The sequence below is a fragment of the Ochotona curzoniae genome, unplaced genomic scaffold (assembly GCF_017591425.1).
Source record: "Ochotona curzoniae isolate NIBS_2020 unplaced genomic scaffold, NIBS_Ocur_1.0 scaffold_4701, whole genome shotgun sequence".
NCBI lineage: Eukaryota > Metazoa > Chordata > Mammalia > Lagomorpha > Ochotonidae > Ochotona > Ochotona curzoniae.
In genome coordinates this window covers 79,391,652-79,408,497 of record NW_024467122.1, presented here as the reverse complement: position 1 = coordinate 79,408,497, position 16,846 = coordinate 79,391,652, and the positions used below count along the sequence as shown (strand labels likewise).

General features: G+C 54.8%; 1 protein-coding gene across 2 annotated transcripts; it reads right to left on the bottom strand.

The window, feature by feature from the left end:
* Nucleotides 1–10,383: 10,383 nt before the first annotated feature.
* Nucleotides 10,384–15,915, bottom strand: CRABP1 (cellular retinoic acid binding protein 1). 2 transcript variants are annotated; one of them, XM_040969426.1, is made up of 4 exons: nt 15,758–15,915; nt 15,033–15,211; nt 13,331–13,444; nt 10,384–10,453 (listed from the first exon to the last, which is right to left on the bottom strand). In XM_040969426.1, exons 1-4 carry the CDS (start codon nt 15,825–15,827, stop codon nt 10,403–10,405), a joined length of 414 nt encoding a protein of 137 aa, XP_040825360.1. In that variant the 5' UTR covers nt 15,828–15,915; the 3' UTR covers nt 10,384–10,402. The 2 variants fall into 2 exon arrangements, with proteins under 2 accessions (XP_040825360.1, XP_040825361.1); XM_040969427.1 differs by lacking the exon at nt 13,331–13,444 and having other exon boundaries at nt 10,403–10,453; nt 15,758–15,827.
* Nucleotides 15,916–16,846: the final 931 nt, after the last annotated feature.

Here is a 16,846-nt window from a genome sequence, read left to right as displayed (position 1 = left end):
TGGATGCTGCCAACACATGAAGTGGGAAGAGGGTCCCCAGGCAGGTGCCTGCAGATGCAAAGTCCCAGGGGCAGCTTGTGAAACAAGTTCCACCAGGCTCCTAGGAGTCCAGAAAGACAGCCTTTCTGGGGGTGCCACCTCCCACCCAGAGCTCAGACCCAGCTGAGGCCCAGCCACCCTCCAAATCCTAAGCAGACAAAGGTGTACCTGGATGCCAACTGCAAACAGCTTGTATGGGGTCCAGTCAGACCCCGGCACAGGCGTCCTCTCCATTCTTGATCCAGAATGTTCGTCCATCTGGCCTGAGCATACCAGGTTTGGGTTTTCTGGGTTCTGTAGGTGCCATGTCCATTGGCTCCAGTCCTGGTTGTTCTTTCCATAATGGTTAGTTCTTCAGATTCTGATGGCAGGCATCAAAATTCAGACTCCATTAAGCAAAATAGGGAGGCTACTGAATCTGCTGCTGGAATGTTCCAGACGTGGATCCTGGAACTTAACCCTCTCAGAGTTTAAGCTCTTGCCTGTTTTGGCTCCATTCTCCCAGAGTCATTGTGACCACCTCCCAGCTCGGGGCTTAGCTCATCCATAAGGCAGCTGGTCAAGCCACAGGAGGGGCTTGTCTGCCCAGCTGCTGCCCCCAGGACAGTTCTGCTGGCTCTGCTTGGGTCATGGGCACTTCTCAGAACCCACCATGTTCACTAAGAGTCTAATTCTCTGATTGGCGATGACTGAGCCAACACTGCCATGGTTTAGGCACACATGGACTCACCACATAGTGACAAACAGGGGAGTCTGTGACCAGGAGGGGACAGACAAAATATGCTAGTATCAATGCACAGTTCGGGCAATGTGTGAGGGGGGACCAAGGTGCTTTTTGTGGCTGCCTGGAGGTCCCTTCTCCTCATTCAGAAAGAGGCAGCCATGTGCATGAATGCCAGGCTGATGCTGAATCGGCCACACGTTTCCTCACCCAGGGCTCCAACAGTATCCAGAACCATCCTTTCCCTTCCACATCCTTCAAGTCCTGGTTTGGATGTCCACTCCCTGTGGCCTGGCCCCCCAGGAGGACGGTAATCCCCCTCTCCTTGAGCCCGCCGTGTGGCAGCTCCTGCCTCTGCCAATTCCTGTTGCGATTCCCAGTCTGTGTCCCCAAGTGCAAGGCAGATTGCGCAAGGAGAGGGAGCAGGTGCAGGAGCCGCTTCCAGACAAGGCGCAGTTGCACAGGTGCACTCTGTCCCATGGGTAGGAAGAGAACAGACTCCCTCTCCTGCCATCCCAGCCTCCTCGCCCCTGAAGCACCCCAGGAGACAATCCCCACCCTCTCTGCCCCAAAGAGGTGAGCCCCACACCACCACACTGCTAGGAGACTGGTGGTGGGATGATGGGTCACACTCACCCGCCCCACCCCTGGCCTCTGCAGTCAAGGCTCCAAAGAAGGGGCCCTTGAATGGCATAGGGTGCCAGAGGACAAGAGGTCCTTCTCTGGGAGGCCTGGAGGGAAGAGAAGTTGGCTGAGTTCCATGAGGGTGACTTGCAGGTTGTAGGACCCACTGGAGCTCCTGATTAAAGCCAGAGCTGCGGAGCTTGGGTGCAACTTGACACCTGTCCACCAAGGTAGGGAAACCCTACTGTTGGAGGGAGCTGGGCAGGGCCGGGCAGGGAGCAAGGAGCCAGGGCTTTCCCTCTGAGAGACCCCCAGGAACCCTCCCCATGTGGACTGATGAAACAGGAGCGCCTCCAGAGACCAGGGGAGCACACACACCCCTTCAGCCGTGTCTTCCCCCATCCCTTTTTGTTTTCTCTGCTTCTTTTGTTCAGGTGGAAAATCTGAGTTCAATTCCAAGAGCAATATTTATATTCCCTTTGGGTAAATTATTTCATCTCTCTGAGCCTCAGTTTTTCACATTTGTGAAATGGGTAAACCTAAGATCTATTTAGCTGGCTTCCTGTAGGGTTAGAAGTAACCATCTGTGGGGGCAGGGATTCAGCCCAGTGGTTAAGATGCAGGCTGGGACGCCGACATTCCATACTGGAGTGGCTGGGTTCGAGTCCCAGCCCTGCTCCCCATACCAGCATCCTGTTAACACACGCCCCAGGAGGTAGCAGTTGGGTCCCTATGTGAAGTTCTTTCCACCCACAGGGGAGATGCCCAGATTGAGTTTTCATCTCCTATTTTGTGCCCAGCCCAGCCCAGGCCGTTGTAGGCATTTGAGAGAAGTGAAACAGCAAATGGGCAAGCATGCACCTGTCTTTTTCCTCTTTCCAGATCGCTTTTGAAATAAAACAAACCGATCTACCAGTGTTCTAAACAGCATCGCTTGCTGCGTGCTCAGCACCCGGAGCACAGGCAGCCCTTATCGGATGTTTGGCGCTTCCCTCCTCCTCTCTGAGAAGCTATTCAACCTCTTGAAGCCACACACACACACACACACACACACACACACACACACACACACACGCTCCTCCTTCCTGTCTCTGGTGGCTGAGCTGGGGCACACAGTGTTGGCTGCGCAGTCTGGCAGCTTGGGGGTTAATCCTAGCTCTGCCATTCACAAACAGGGTGATCTGCTCAAAGGGTCTCTCAGAACCTCAATACTCCTGTCTAAAATGGGGAGAGTGATAGTACTCACCACTGCCTCAGCCCCCGAGTTGCTGCACATTTTAGGGAGAGAGTCTCAGGTGGGAAGGATGCTGGGAACCACAGAGGCCACATCTGGCCCGGCCTGTAACTGTCCCCAGGTCTCCTCTGCCTCCTTTCCTCTTGAAGGGACTATTTCTTTTCCTTTCCTTTTTAAAGATGTATTTATTTAGTTGAATGGCATAGGGACAGAAAGAGAGACACAGACAGATCTTCCACCTGCTGGTTCACTCTCCAAACGGCCACAACGACTGGAGCTAAGCTGATCTGAAACCAGGAGCCAGGAGCTTCCTCTAGGTCTCCCCTACGGGTGCTGGGGCTCAAGGACTTGGGTTATCTTTTGATGCATTCCCAGACATGTTAGCAGGGAGCTGCCTCAGAAGTGGGCTGGCCAGGACAGGAACTAGTGTCTGTATGGGGGATGTCCGCATCGCAGGTGGCAGCTTGACCTGCACAGCACCAACTTCTTCTCTTCCTTGTTCCAAAATCTTGAACCTGAAAAACCATGGGGTTCTCAAGGGTGAGAGCTGCACGGGATCTCTGCCATTAGTCTACAGTTCCACCAGAAGTCACCTGGAATTGCCAAAAACTCAGATTCCTAGGCTGACAGTTCAGCCGTGGACAGTTAGAATCTCTCACTTTGGGGCACTGTGGCACAGCGGGTCAAACCACTGGCTGAGTCACTGTCACCCCATATGGATGCCAGTTCAGTGTCCCTGTGAGAGCAGTGGGAGGCTGGGCCCCTTGCACACAAATAAGAGACTCAGAAGTTTCTGGCTTCAACCTCAGTCCTGGCCGTTTCAACCATCTGGGGAGTAAACCAGCAGATGAAAGATTTCTCTTCTCTCTCTCTGTAAATCTGTCTTTTAAAATAAATAATTAAAAAGGGCCTGGTGCAATGGCCTATTGGCCAAAGTCCTCACATTGCATGTGCCGCTGGGATCCCATATGGGCACTGGTTTGTATCCGGCTGCTCCACTTCCCATCCAGCTCCCTGCCTGTGGCCTGGGAAAGCAGCAGAGGACGGCCCAAAGCCTTGGGACCCTGCACCTGCATGGGAGACCTGGAGGAAGCTCCTGGCTTTGGATCAGCTTAGCTCTGGCCGTTGCGGCCACTTGGGGAAGTAGAAATTCTTTCTGTCTTTCCTTTTCTCTGTAAATCTGCTTTTCCAATGTAAATAAGTATTTAAAATTTTTTTTTCTTAAAATTTTTTTTTTCTTACAAATGGGAATGTTTTAGATTACAAAAGGAAGCAGGCTGGGTGCGGCTGAATTCCTTCCCTACACAGACGGCTCCTCTGCCCGGGTCACTACGGTTGACAGTTGGGGGGGTGTGTGTATGATCTGAACTTTTGGGCTTTTTTTTTCCTCTTGGCATAAAAAGAGCCAAGCATGCAGTTTTAATTTGTTTCCCATGAAAAATTATCACTACTCATTTGTAGCAATCCAGTGTGGCTGGCAGTTGGACCCATCTTAGGACACACAGCCACAGCCTGGCTGGTCAGCAGCTGCTGTGGTAACCCCCGGCGAGGCCTGCAGTGAGCCACCTAGCCTTGGCCCTGCTGGCAGACGCCAGGGCTGCCCTGGGGGAGCTGCGGGCAGCAGCCCAAGCTTGTCCCTGCTGTGGCAGGCTCTGCTTTTTGCACAGATGACTCTCTGGAGGCTGGTGGGCCGGGGAGGGGATGCTCACCCCGGCTTCCCTGTGCTGTTCTTGGAACCGAGCCAGACCACCCTATCCATCGCAAAACAAACACAAAGAGGTGAGAAGAGGAATTTCCCAGGATTTTTTTTTTCTGACTGTAGGGAAAAGGGGGTGGGAGAGCTTGAATGGTATTCCATGTATTTCTGAGAATTGCATTTTCCCCCAGACATTCACTGAGTTTTCGTTTTTCATTACGTTCCCCATAAGTGTTTATGTCTCCATAAATTTTTCCTGCACATTGTTTCTGAATCCACTGGGCTTTTTTTTTTTTTTTTCTAAATACCAAAGTCTCAAACTTCCACCTCCCCTAAGCGCAACAATTCCGAGGGAACTTGGCCAAATTCCACTTTCTGAATTTCAGCCCTGCTCTTCATCCATCATTGTGGATGAGTTTTTCCTCTCTGGTAAAAACCAATTGAATTATAAAATTGTGATAATCATCCCCCTTTTTTTTTAAGTTCTTGGTTCCAAGTCTGGCAGGTAACTTTCCCAGAAAGGCATATTACCCAAGTCTAACACATACAGCTTGCAATGTTTGTGGAAGCCTTAGGAGAATTTTCTTTTTATTTTTATTTCTGTTTCCCTCCTTCCTGCTTTCCTTTCCTTTCCTCACCTTCCCTTCCTTTCTTCCTTCCCTCCCTCCTTCCTTCCTCCCTTCCTCTCTCTCTCTCTCTCTCTCTCTTTCTTTGTCCAGAAACTATTTTATCTTTCTACCACAGAATGGAATGTGAACCCCATCTCCATTGATATTTGCTTGGTGGTGACTACTGTCCATCAAATCCCATTCCCTTGGGTGCTCACCTTCAGAGCTTGGTGCTATATTGCAAGACAAATACCGCACCCTCCCAGTCTTCGTCTCCCTCCATCCCCTGCTCCATCCCCTTGTCTCTTAGGGACAAGGCAGAGGTGTCATCCTCAGATAGCGAACAAACATGATGCTGGCCACATTTGAGCATCTCGCCCTCGTCTTGAGCAGCAGATAAAGGGACCTGTGTTTGGCTGTGCACCAGAGCTCCAGGTGTCGCGGGCTTGGTCCTCGGGATGCTGCAATGGAGTGATAGTGGCATTGGGAGCGATGGGACCCAGTGGGAGGGGTCATAGGTCACTGTGGTTGTGCTCCCAGAAGGCTGTTCTCGCATGGCCTCTTGAGTTCCTGCAAAAGGCTCATTCTGAGAGACCGAGTTGGTCCTGTGCCCTCATGCTTTCTCTCTGCCCCTGACCCACTGGGTGACCCTTCCTCCCTGCAACTTTGCTGTCTGCCAGGGGGGCTTGGCCAGAGCTGTATCCAGTCATTTGGAGCTAAACATGCCTCTCCCAAAGCAGCTTGTCTCGGGTATTCTGGGATAGTAACAAAGAGCTGAGTAATTCAGAATGGAAAACAGAGGAACTCTTACCTGCCACCTGTCTCTTGGAACCTAAGATGAATCAATAGCAGAGCCCACCCTTTCCTGGCTGCTAGAGTGTGGCTTCTAACGTCGTGGTCTCCCGAAGGCCTGGGCTTCCTTGGCGAAATGGCTGCTCCAGTTCTGGATGAGGAAATGTGCAGCTGGCACCTGGAGCAACTCGTCACACCAGTGACCAGCAGAAGGGTCATTGGCCACCCAGCCCCTCAGGTGTAGGTTAGAATTGGAGGAGGCTCCACTAACCAAAGACAGGTTTCTTTTTGTATCCATCAGGATAATAGCTGCTATGAACTGACACACAGCAGGTATAATATTTGAATCCACACATTCACAGTGATATCCCAAAGGTAGGAGAGCCAAAAGCAAACTAAGTGTTGGTCGCTTTTGAAGGATGCCAGGGGAACAAAACTGTTGTCGTGAAAATTGGTGAAGACAGGAAGAGGCTCCAGAAACCCCTCAGCTGACTTCCCCGGTATCACATTTGAGCAGGACTGGGTCACATGATCAACTGAGTTACAGGGCAAGTTGGGAAAATAAGCATTGGTTCTCTCTGATTCTGAGGTGGCAGGTGGGCATGGGTGGGGGGGTGGATTAAGAACAGTGTTGGGCCCATAAATGAGCCATGATGAAATTAAACGGCACTGACACTGTGGCACAGCAAGTTAAGCCACTGCTCACCATGCCAGCATTCCCCATTGAAGCGCTGGTTCAAGTTTGGCCATCCTGTTTCTGATCCAGCTTCCTGTTAAGGTGCCTGGAAGGTGCAGTATGACAGTTAAGTGCGTGGGTGCCCACTGCCCACATGGGAGACCCAGATGCATCTCTTGGCTCCAACTTCAGCTTGACCCAGCCCTGACTGTTGCAGTCATCTGGGGAGTGTTACTCTGTCTTTAAAATAAATGATGTTTTTAAAATGAGCAATTAAACTAAGTACATATTCCTGCCCCTCAGCAGCATGATCTGTACGATTTACACTCATTTTTCAGAGGGGCCTTGGTCTGTGCCTAGTGCACCCAATATATTGTGGTTGGGTGCTGCTGTCTGCTGCCCAGGGCAGCTGTGCCTATTTAAAGGAACCCTGGGGTGTGTATGCACCCACTCCTGGTCTTTGGGGCTGCAAAAGCTGATAGGTGGAACATGATGCAGACTGGGCAATATGGGATGACAGCACGGGACATGTGAATGCAACGGGTGGCTGTGCTCGCGACTCTGCTGTGGGAGGTACACATGTCAAAGAGCTGTCACCTTGGTCGGGGGATCGGGACAGGAGCCCTGACAGAGGTAGACGCTGGCCTCGTGCGTGGGAAACAGCAAAGGTACACAAGAGAGGGCTCAGGATTTGTTTGCATCCGCGTGACGGGAGGATGTGGCTTGTGTGGCAATCCAAAGAGCTCCCAACATGTCACCTATTTCAGTGCATTTAACCTCCCACTAACCAGGCCAGGCCGCAGCTCAGAAGGCAGTCATGGAATCTACCCACTTGGCTTCCTCTACCCGTCATCTGTTTAACGTGTCCTTCCACCGCAACCATCTAACGAAGAGGTCACAGGATCCCCCCCCTAGCCAATTAGCACCCTCAGTCTCCTTGACCACGACCCAACCACCTAGCTAAGAGGTCACATGATCCCCCTTTTAGCCTCTCAGTCTCCCTGTGATTGGGCTGCTAGTGGTCATTTGACCCAAACCACCGCACCAGAAAATCAAGATGATGTTAAGAGACAATTGGGGGAACCTGGCGGCGTAGCCTCGCAGCTAAAGTCCTCACCTTGAACGCACCAGGATCCCATATGGTCGCCGGTTCTAATCCCGGCTGCTGCACTTCCGGTCCAGCTCCCTGCTTGTGGCCTGGGAAAGCAGTCGAGGACGGCCCAAAGCCTTGGGAACCTGTACCTGTGTGGGATACCCGGAAGAAGTTCCTGGCTCCTGGCTTCGGATTGGCATAGTATCGGCCGTTGCAGTCACGTGGGGAGTGAATCATCGGACTGAAGATCTTCCTCTGTCTCTCCTCCTCTCTGTATATCTGACTTTCCAATAAATAAATAAATCTTCTAAAATAGAAAAAGAGAGAGACAATTGGGGAGGGATGTTAGGGGGCGGCTTGTTCAGATTCTAGATCCGGAAGCCATTTGTGCCATTTTCCCTTCTGTGCTGAGCCCTGTCCCAGCGTTCTCCACTGTCCGGCTGTCAGGTGTAAGCCACCTAGCCTGTGCTGGGGTTAGACCGGGGCTGCTTCCTGGGGAGGGTTTGTGTGCTGCAGGCTGTCCTCTTGTGTGGTGCGAGGTGATGGAACCTGAGAGTGGAGGTTAGAGCTTGGAGATGCGACTGGCCGCCCCCTGGTGGCTCTGGTTTCACTGTATGTTCCGTTTCCCTTACACCTACAGCAGCTACCATGTTGGGATGCAACCCCAGGGTCTCCACAAGAGGCCAAACATCTCGTACTCTTAGCCTCCCAGATCCGAGCGGTATCCGTCTCTTCTTTAGTTTTTTTTTTTTTTTTTAATATTTAGTTTTGAAAGGCAGGTTTTATATAGAGAGAAGAAGAGGCAGAGGGAGGATCCTTCATCTGCTGGTTTATTCTCCAAGTGGTTATTGCTGTTGCAGGCCTGTGGGGGAGGCCAGGCCGGGACAAAGCTGGGCATCGGAAGCTTCCTCCAGGCTTTCTGTGTGAGTGCAGGGGCGCAGCACGTGGGCCATCCTCTGCTGCTTTCCCATGTCATAAGCAGAGAGCTGGATTGGAAGCGGAGCAACCGGGACTCAAACTGGCACTTACATGGGATGCTGGCTTTTGCAGGTGGAAGGCGAGCCTACTGTGCCACAGCACCAGCCCCCAAACTCTTTTCTTCATAAAGTTCTTGGCCTCAGGGTTTGTTAGAGCACCAAGAAACAAACCAACACAACGTGCAGACTCCCCCTGAAAGTGTACAGTTCAATACTTTCAGTGTATTCCAGAGGTTGGGCAACAATGGCCCTATCCGTCTTAGGGCTTCCTCCATGCCTGAGCCTGAGCCTGCTGTTCCCTGCGGGCCTCCTGGGTTACCACCTGTCTGCTTTCCAGATCTAGGAATTTGCCTATGCCAGAAATTTCCTGGCAGTTCTCATTCCTCTAGGGCTCACTTCTCTGACTCAGAGTATGTTTTCAAGACCCACCCATACCATGGCAGAGGACACACAGCCTGTGGAGCTGGTCACCTAGGAAAAAGGACCTGATGGGCAGAGACAGGAAAGGGGCGGAGCCTGCTGCAGCCTCCCTCCCACCCCAGCATGGCAGAACAGGGCGCCCCCCCGCGGGCAGTAGCAGGAGCTGAGAGTTGTCCACCACACTGTGGTCACATTCAGAGCAGCCACGAGGCTGGGCATGCCTTGCACCATGGGGTGGAGTGCAGACAGCCCAGATGTCAGCCGCGCTGCCCACTTCTGCCCAAGGCTGGCACACTCACCCTCAGGTGGGACCCCTGCGTTGCCCACCCCCACCCTGGGCTAATGGAACCCTCCCTCTCCCTAGAGGTTCTGCACCAGCTCCTCCTGTAAGAAGCTGGAGGAGATGCGATTCTTCCTGGCTTTCCCCTTGGCTTAACACAGCTGGTAGCCAAGTCTGACCTGGCTTCACCAGGAGCCCTTGGTGTCTGTGAGGGCCAGGGGTGCTACACACAAGGGCTGGGGCCCAAGTGGAACCTGCAGCAAAGGCGGAGGTCAGCTGTCCTGTCTGCAGGGCAGGGGCTGCCAAGCACACGGCAGAGTTCCCAAACTCCCTGGTTTTTCTCTTACAAAAAAACAGAAATGCAGATTTCTATGGGAACTCTAAATTGGCTGCACTGTGTGTTATTGCCACCCCAGCACGTTCAGGCACCCTCTGTACCCTGAGAGGGTTGACTCTTCTCCATTCTCTGGATCTCTGGGTTCCAGTTGCATTTGGCCCTGCGACAGGTGGGTGGATCACAAAGTGAAAGGTGCCCAGGCAGGCAGGATCTTATCCCCTCGTTTCAGGCCACACCTCCCCTTCCCCCACACACCAGGCAGCACTTCTGGCAGTGGATGTGTGCTGCCACTCCTGACGGGGGCTGGAAAGAACTAACCCTGCAACCCTTTGTGGGTTCTTCTCACGCTGACCTTGTAAATGCCCTGGGAACACAGCCCCTTCCTCCATCATGTGCCCTTTGGAATGTGCCCTCTCTTCCCTGCTGGAAGGCACCCATACCATCTCACACCACTGAGGAGGTGGCCCTCCACTCTGGCTCCAGCCAGCCTCGGGTCTGGGTGGTAGTGGGGAGGAGGAGGGTCCAGCTGTGTGCTCAGAGCGCTCCCCAGGTCAGCAGGCAGAAGCCCAGAGCTTCACTTTGCCCAGCCCGGCATGGTGGACCACAGGTACGCATGTACACACCAGGTGTGGGAACAAAGGGGGCGATCCAAAGCAGACGGGAGGCAGCTTGAAATGTGTCCAACCAGTTTAATAACTGAGGGAACATGCAAATGCCCAACTACATAGCACCAGGGAGACAGGAGGCAGGGGGCCGGGAGAGAGGACACTACAGCACTGTCAAGGGGCAAAGGGGCGGGGCAGAGGGGTCCGCTAATGTCGACAAGGGGAAGGGGACGGGCCGCTGAAGCAAGAATATGACCTCTTCCTCCAGGAGGGCCACAAGTAGGAGCCAGCTGGTCACCTTCACTCCCGGACATAAATTCTCGTGCAGACCACATCGTCGGCGCCAAATGTCTGCAGAAAAGAAAAGAAAAGGAAAAGCAGTCAGGATGGAGGGCTGTGCGCAAACGATGAAAGCAGCTTACGATCAGGCAGGCTGCTGGCTGCCCACTAACAATGCCAGGAGAGCTGGTCAGTTTGCTGAGCTGCGCACACGCGCACGTATGCAAAGAGTTCCCGGTTGGTGGGGCAGAAACTGGGGCGTGCAGACCTATGCCCTGCTCAGTTTTCCTTTGCCTGTGGGACCTTGGAATGCTGCAGAAGAAATGCAGCTTCTTTCCCTAGCTTTGGTGTGGAAGATTAAACTGGAAGCAGCAAGAGTCAGCATGGGTTTTTGTTCTGTGTCACCTTTCAGATGACTTTGGGAGAGTAAGGTGTTGTGGGTCTTGGGAACCAGCGCTGACCAGCCAGACGGGATGGCTTGAGGAAGCCGACCTAAGCTGCCGCTTTGCAGGAAACAGCCACCTGTGGCCTGGGAGCTAGCTGGAGATGCTGAGTTAAGTACCACTGGCTCTCCAGTCCACAGGTTCTAGAGCCATGAGTTTCATTAACCAACCACCAGGGCTGACTGCCACACTGCAGCCCCCCGTCAGCTGGAAGCTGGCTCTCAGCTCCGGGAGCACAGAGTTGGCATCGAGAGTGCCAGCTGCACGAACAGGAACATGGCAGGTCCTGTCTTGGCCTGTCTAGGACCAGGTGGCAGAGCTGGGGAGGGGAGAGTGTCAGGGAGTAGGGGCTGGGGCAGAGATGCAATGGTACAAGATGACCCCCCCCCCCCCAAGGCCCTGTGCAGTTAGCATACTCCCTCTGTGCTTTGCTGTGGGGAACACACCAATCATTCCACAGCTGCAGGAGGGCATTTTTTCATCCGGCCCCTGATAGGATAACCGCTCCTGAGGAAGCTGGCTTGGTTTTCCTTAAAACCAGCAATTACTCACAGGCCCTGGTCTCCAGGGCCTCTGGCAGGGAGGCAGAATGAGGAAAGCAATGTGCACGTTAAAAAACAAAACAAAACAAAAACAGAAACCAGCATCTCTGCAGAGCCCACAGGTCTGGCGTGTGGTAAGAGGTCAAGGACAGGACCAGGCCGACAGCAGGAAGGACTTCATCAGCCTGGGAGCCTGGGAGCCAGCCCTCCCGGGGTCCCGACATACTCAGAGGACATTGGCCCTGCGTGTTGTGTTTCAGGAAAATAAGTCTCTCCTGTAGCGGCCCCGAGGGAAGTGGTTGGCTTTTTCTGGGGTAAGGGGCATGGACGAGACTATGTGTAAGGGGTTTGTACGTAACAGGCTGAGAGACCAGGTGGGCAGGGTCTCCAAGCATCCCTCCACATCTCCAATGTCCGTATCCCTCAGAGCTAGGTCAGCTTTGCACACCTCTGGTGGCGCTGACCTGGTCCCTGATCGGTCAGCCAGAAGCTTTCTTTCGGACTGCTCAGTGGTGCTAACAAAGGCTCCCTATTTCCAACCACATTCGTGACAGCTTTTTCACAGCTTGTAAACTATGCTCCGTGATTCCCAAAAGAAATTCTCTGTAGAATATTCTGGAGTGGTTTTGGGGGAAATGGGGAGAGGCGGGGTACACTCAGTTTGCAAAGGAAGGCAAGTTACAGCCCAGGGGTAATTTATGGTTGGCGCTGGAAGAGCTTTATTCCGACTTAACGAGAATAATTCACCTCTCGTTACACAGAGACGGTGTCTGCCTGCATTTCGGATTTATGAATGATCATCATCCGAGAAACAAAAGCCCACATTCCGGACCTCAAACACCAAGGATTAATACTTCCTTTGAGACTTGCATATGCGTTGGCTGAGCTGGGGGGGGGGGGCGGGCAGGGAGAAGAAAAGGATTGCAGAAAGCAATGTAGAAACAGTGCAGTTGTTCTGGCAGAATGTGGATCATGACGCTGATGGCTCAGGTACTACACAGCTTAAAAAAAAAGAGCTCACATGCTCAGAGCTGGCCCTTCTTAGCCCTCAGCTATGTTCAGGAACTTTCTCTCAGCTCTACCCTCCTTCCCTGCTTGGTCTTGGTTACCAGAGGTGCCATGTCTCCCAAGCACCCCAGCCTGCTGCCCAAGTCCACCCAGAATCCCTTCCCTGCAAACAGCACTGCTCAGGTTGCAAAGCAAGCCGGGGCTTCTGCCATGGAAGGAGAAAAGCGTTTTACATCATCCCGGGAAGGGATGAGAGAAGAAGAGTGAGCGAGTGAGCGAGCAGGCAGCTCAGGTCACAGAGGCAGCCCCACGCAGGGGCTCGCTGCAGATCACTGCAGGGTTGAAGGGACCTCGCGAACCAAACTCCAGCTCAACCCTTCGTTTTCCAGCAGGAGGACAGCGCCCAGAGGCGGGATGGGAGGACAGCGGAGTCCGTCTCTGGCACACCTCACCACCTCACCGGTGCTCGCGACCGGCATTTTGGGGGTGTCGCTCACTCCGATGGGCCTGGCTGGCAGAATGAGGGGAGAGCTGAGAACAAAACGCCTTGAGGGGAGAACAAAGGCTGGGATTTCCTAGTTACCCACAGAGAGCCTTTCCCTCGTCTGTGGGTGGGGGTGGGGCGGAGCATGGTGAGGGGCTGTGGCAGTGGGGGTGGGGGAAAGCTCAGTCAGTCCAGAAACACAAAAGGGAACCCCCCCGACTCTGGGGTGGGGTCTGCTCCTCTATCTGGAAGACAGTGTGGGGAAAGTTAAGAGGGGAAGCAGGAGATGAAAACTCCAGGGTTTTTAACCTGGCCTGGCCAGGTGAGTCTTGGGGTAAGTGTCACCTGCCAGGCAGAGCCCCCAGATCCTCCAGCCCAGCCCAAGGGGAGGCTGGGATGGGGACAGGGACTCCAGTCTGCTGCCAACGGCCTGACAACCACTTCCCCTGACCCCACGTCCAGGCATCCTCACCAAGATGAGCTCGTCGTTGGCCAGCTCCCGGGTCCAGTAGGTCTTGGGGCCATCGCCTTCCAGAAGCGTCTGTGTGCAGTGGATCTTATTCTCATTCTCCCAAGTGGGTAAACTCTGCAGGCAGGAAACCCATCAGTGACGGTAATTACAGTCCCGGCAGCGGGAGCCCCGACAACAATGAGACACGGGAGAATGATGGCTGTGTGGCAAGCAACACATGGTCCCTGTCCCCAGGCACACAAGCGTCTCCCCCAGCCTCACGAGGAGGCTCACGTTCAGATCTCGTGGCGTGGGAATCCACCTCAGGTTTCACACACCCGCACACACGCATGTAAGGTGCATGCACACGTGTGAACACACACTCACTGAAGCAGCAAAGCCTCAGGCACCCTTAACACCCCAGGAAGGACACGGCAGCAAGCCAAGAGTCATTTCTGTCAAAATGGATGGCTTCTGAAGCAAGTGGATTTTCCAAGACCTGTCACATCAGAACACTCCCACACTGGTTAAACCTCCACAGGCTGCCTCACCCTAGGCCTCCTCAGCAGCCTGCAAATGTGACCCCCACGACAGATTTGGGGGTCACTTTTATGCCCCCAAATTATGATTATGAAATCAGCCCCGGGCGCTCCCAAACTAAAAATGCTTGCACATCTCGAGGTGGGAAAGGGGTTACATCCTTTCAGAAAACCACCTGCAGTCTTCCTGCTCCCAGGTGAGGATCAGCTGGCCTGAGGCGGGGCCGGGGCAGTGCCCCATGTACCCATAGTCAGTTTTTAACATAGGAGTGCCTTCATTACGCATGGGCATGGCAGGACCATTGGGTCCCATGCTCTAGGCTCTTGCTCCAACACCCTGCTCTTTTGTTTCTCAGATCTCAAGCCTGAGTGATACTAGTTTTGCCAGGTGAAGACCTGGCAGGTGAGCCTGCTCCTGCAACCTGGAGGGGAGGGTGGTGGCCTGCCCACAGCCTCTGGGGACAGGTGGAAGAAATGACTCCCCTGGGAACTTGTTACTTTTTAAAACCCCAGGGAAAGGCTGGTTGATGTGAACATCACTTGTTAAATGAGAGAGGTTTGGGAGCAGATTTTTCCCTTGGCCTCATCAAGTGCAATTTTTGCCTTTACCCCCACAAAATACAAACAGACAAAAGGAACAGACAACCCCTTGCTTCCATCCACTAACCCATCCCAAGGGCCCATTCTGCGGACATTTTTTTTTTAAATCCTGTCCTTGAGGGCACCGAGTCCGTGTTCCCAGCCAGAACCCGCCCTTGCTTTCGCAACCATTGCACGGGTTCCTTGACCGAGGAAGAGCGCGGCCGTGCGGGGCGAGGTGCTGAGCCCCTGGGGCTGCCTGGAAATGGAAACACGGTGGGTCGGGGCGGGCCCCAGGGGAGCTGCGACTCCACCTGCGACAAGGAAACGTGGCCTTGGCGGCGGCCCAAGAACCTCCTGCTCTCACACGCCCCGGGGCGCTGCGAATCCCTGTAAAGACCCAGCGGGAGAGGAGGGTGACCCCGAGCCTCGGGAGGCCGCCTAGGGCCGGCGTGGGGAGCAAACAGGGGTGGGATTTTCTTCCCATTCTCAAGGAAGCCGGGATGCGCAAATCCTCACCGCCACCGCCCCCCGGGGCTGCAAACCAAGCGGCATTCCGGCGGCTGCGGGGGCCACGGGGAAGGCGCACGCGCTCCGGGGCTCACCCTGCACTTGCGCCCGTCCACAGTCTCCTCCTCGAAGCCTTCTCCGACCTTGAAGTTGATCTCGGTGGTGCGCACCGTGGTGGAGGTCTTGATGTAGAACTGATCTCCGTCCTGGCGTATCTCCACGTGCGGCTTGGACGCGGCCGCCACGGCCACCTTCCGCAGCATGGCATTCACACCTGTGCGGCGGGGAGGGGCGTGACACAGGGCAGGGGGAGTCTCCCACCATCCGCCCGTCGCCCCGGAATCGCCGGCTGTATTATGCCAGGGCCTTAGAATGGATCCTCTCCTCACCCCCCACCTCACCTCTCCCTTTCCTGGCCCTGTTTGCTTCAGGATACGGAAACTGAGGCTCAGAGAGGGTGAGCGGCTCCACGAGAGCTGCACAGCGGTACAGCCCGTCCTCAAAGTATCCCGATTTAAAATCCTTGTTCCCCTCCTCGCACTCCAAGAACCACTCCTGGCTTATGATCTGGCCCGTTTGATAAAGGCCGTGCTGTCGGGGGAGGCAAACGCGTGCCCAGCATGGGTCGCGCCCCTCGAGGACCCGTGTGAGTCTGAAAACCAGGCAGCGAGTGATCGCACTCCCCTCTTTTCTTCCCCGAGATCGATCCTCCCTCCCCTGGGTTCCCTAACGCCCGCTCCCTTCGGGCTCTGGGCACCTCGAAGCCGCTTCCACCTCCACCCGCTCCCCGTCGGGGCGCGCGCCCCAGGCGCCGGCTCACCCAGTGCCTTGAGCAGCTCATCGAAATTCTCGCTGCTGCGCATCTTCCAGGTGCCGGCGAAGTTGGGCATGGTGGCGGCGTCGGCGGCGAGAAGGCGGAGCGGGCAGGGGCGGCGGGCACACTGCGAGCTGCGAGTTGCGAGCTGCAAGGCGGAGACTGGCGCCGTGCGCCCAGTTGCGCGCGCCTTGAGTCACGGGGCGAGCGCCCCCCACCCACCAGCCCGGGCCCCGCCCCTCACGCCCCGCCCCTCCGCCCCTTGCCCCGGGCTTGCCCAATTCCCGCCCACTGTGCCCCCTCTCCGCCCCCTCGGCCTTCCAGTCCGACCCCCCAACCCCCGGGGTTACAGGCCTTGGGACTTGCTCTCCAACGGAGGGCGCCTGTGTCACACCCACCTCCCAGGCCACTGGAGTCCTCCTGCTTTTCAGATGAGAAGAAGGAGGAGAGACAGGCTTGTCCGGAACTGGGCACTGGAACTGTTCCCTCCACTTTGGGACATGTTTGAAAATATCCGTATTCGGACTTTAAATCGGGGGTGGGGTCATCAGTGAATAAGGGGGTCACTCTTGCCTCATCCCCGTTCTTACCGTCCACCTGTGCCCAGCTTGCTTCTCCCTTCCCCCCCCCCCCCCCGTTACCTGGACGCCCCAGTCAAGTTGTGAGAGATTGTGGGTCCCCAAACTGGCAGGGCAGGAGCGAGCATGGACCACCATCCTTTTGTGAGTGGCTTGGGGCACACTGCAGGGCGCCACGGGGGGACGGGTGCATCAAGTGGACCCTAAACCAGGCGGGTGTGCCTGGGACAGCAGGCCTGGAAGGCCACCTGGAGGAGGTATACTGGCTTCTCCTTTGCTCCCAAATAAATAGCATTCATGTCTGGACTCAGGGCTAACACTTCTCTCTGCCTTTTCATCCAGCACCTCGTCCGCAGCTCCATGCCCCAGCCAGCACAGAATTCTAGAACTTTCTCCACCCCTATCCACTACCATTCCTTCACCCAGGGGATGCTCTCTCCCAGGAACACCCTTTTCCTCTGGGAAAAACACACCCCTCAAACTTGATATCTTTGTGCACCTTCATCCGATAAAATTC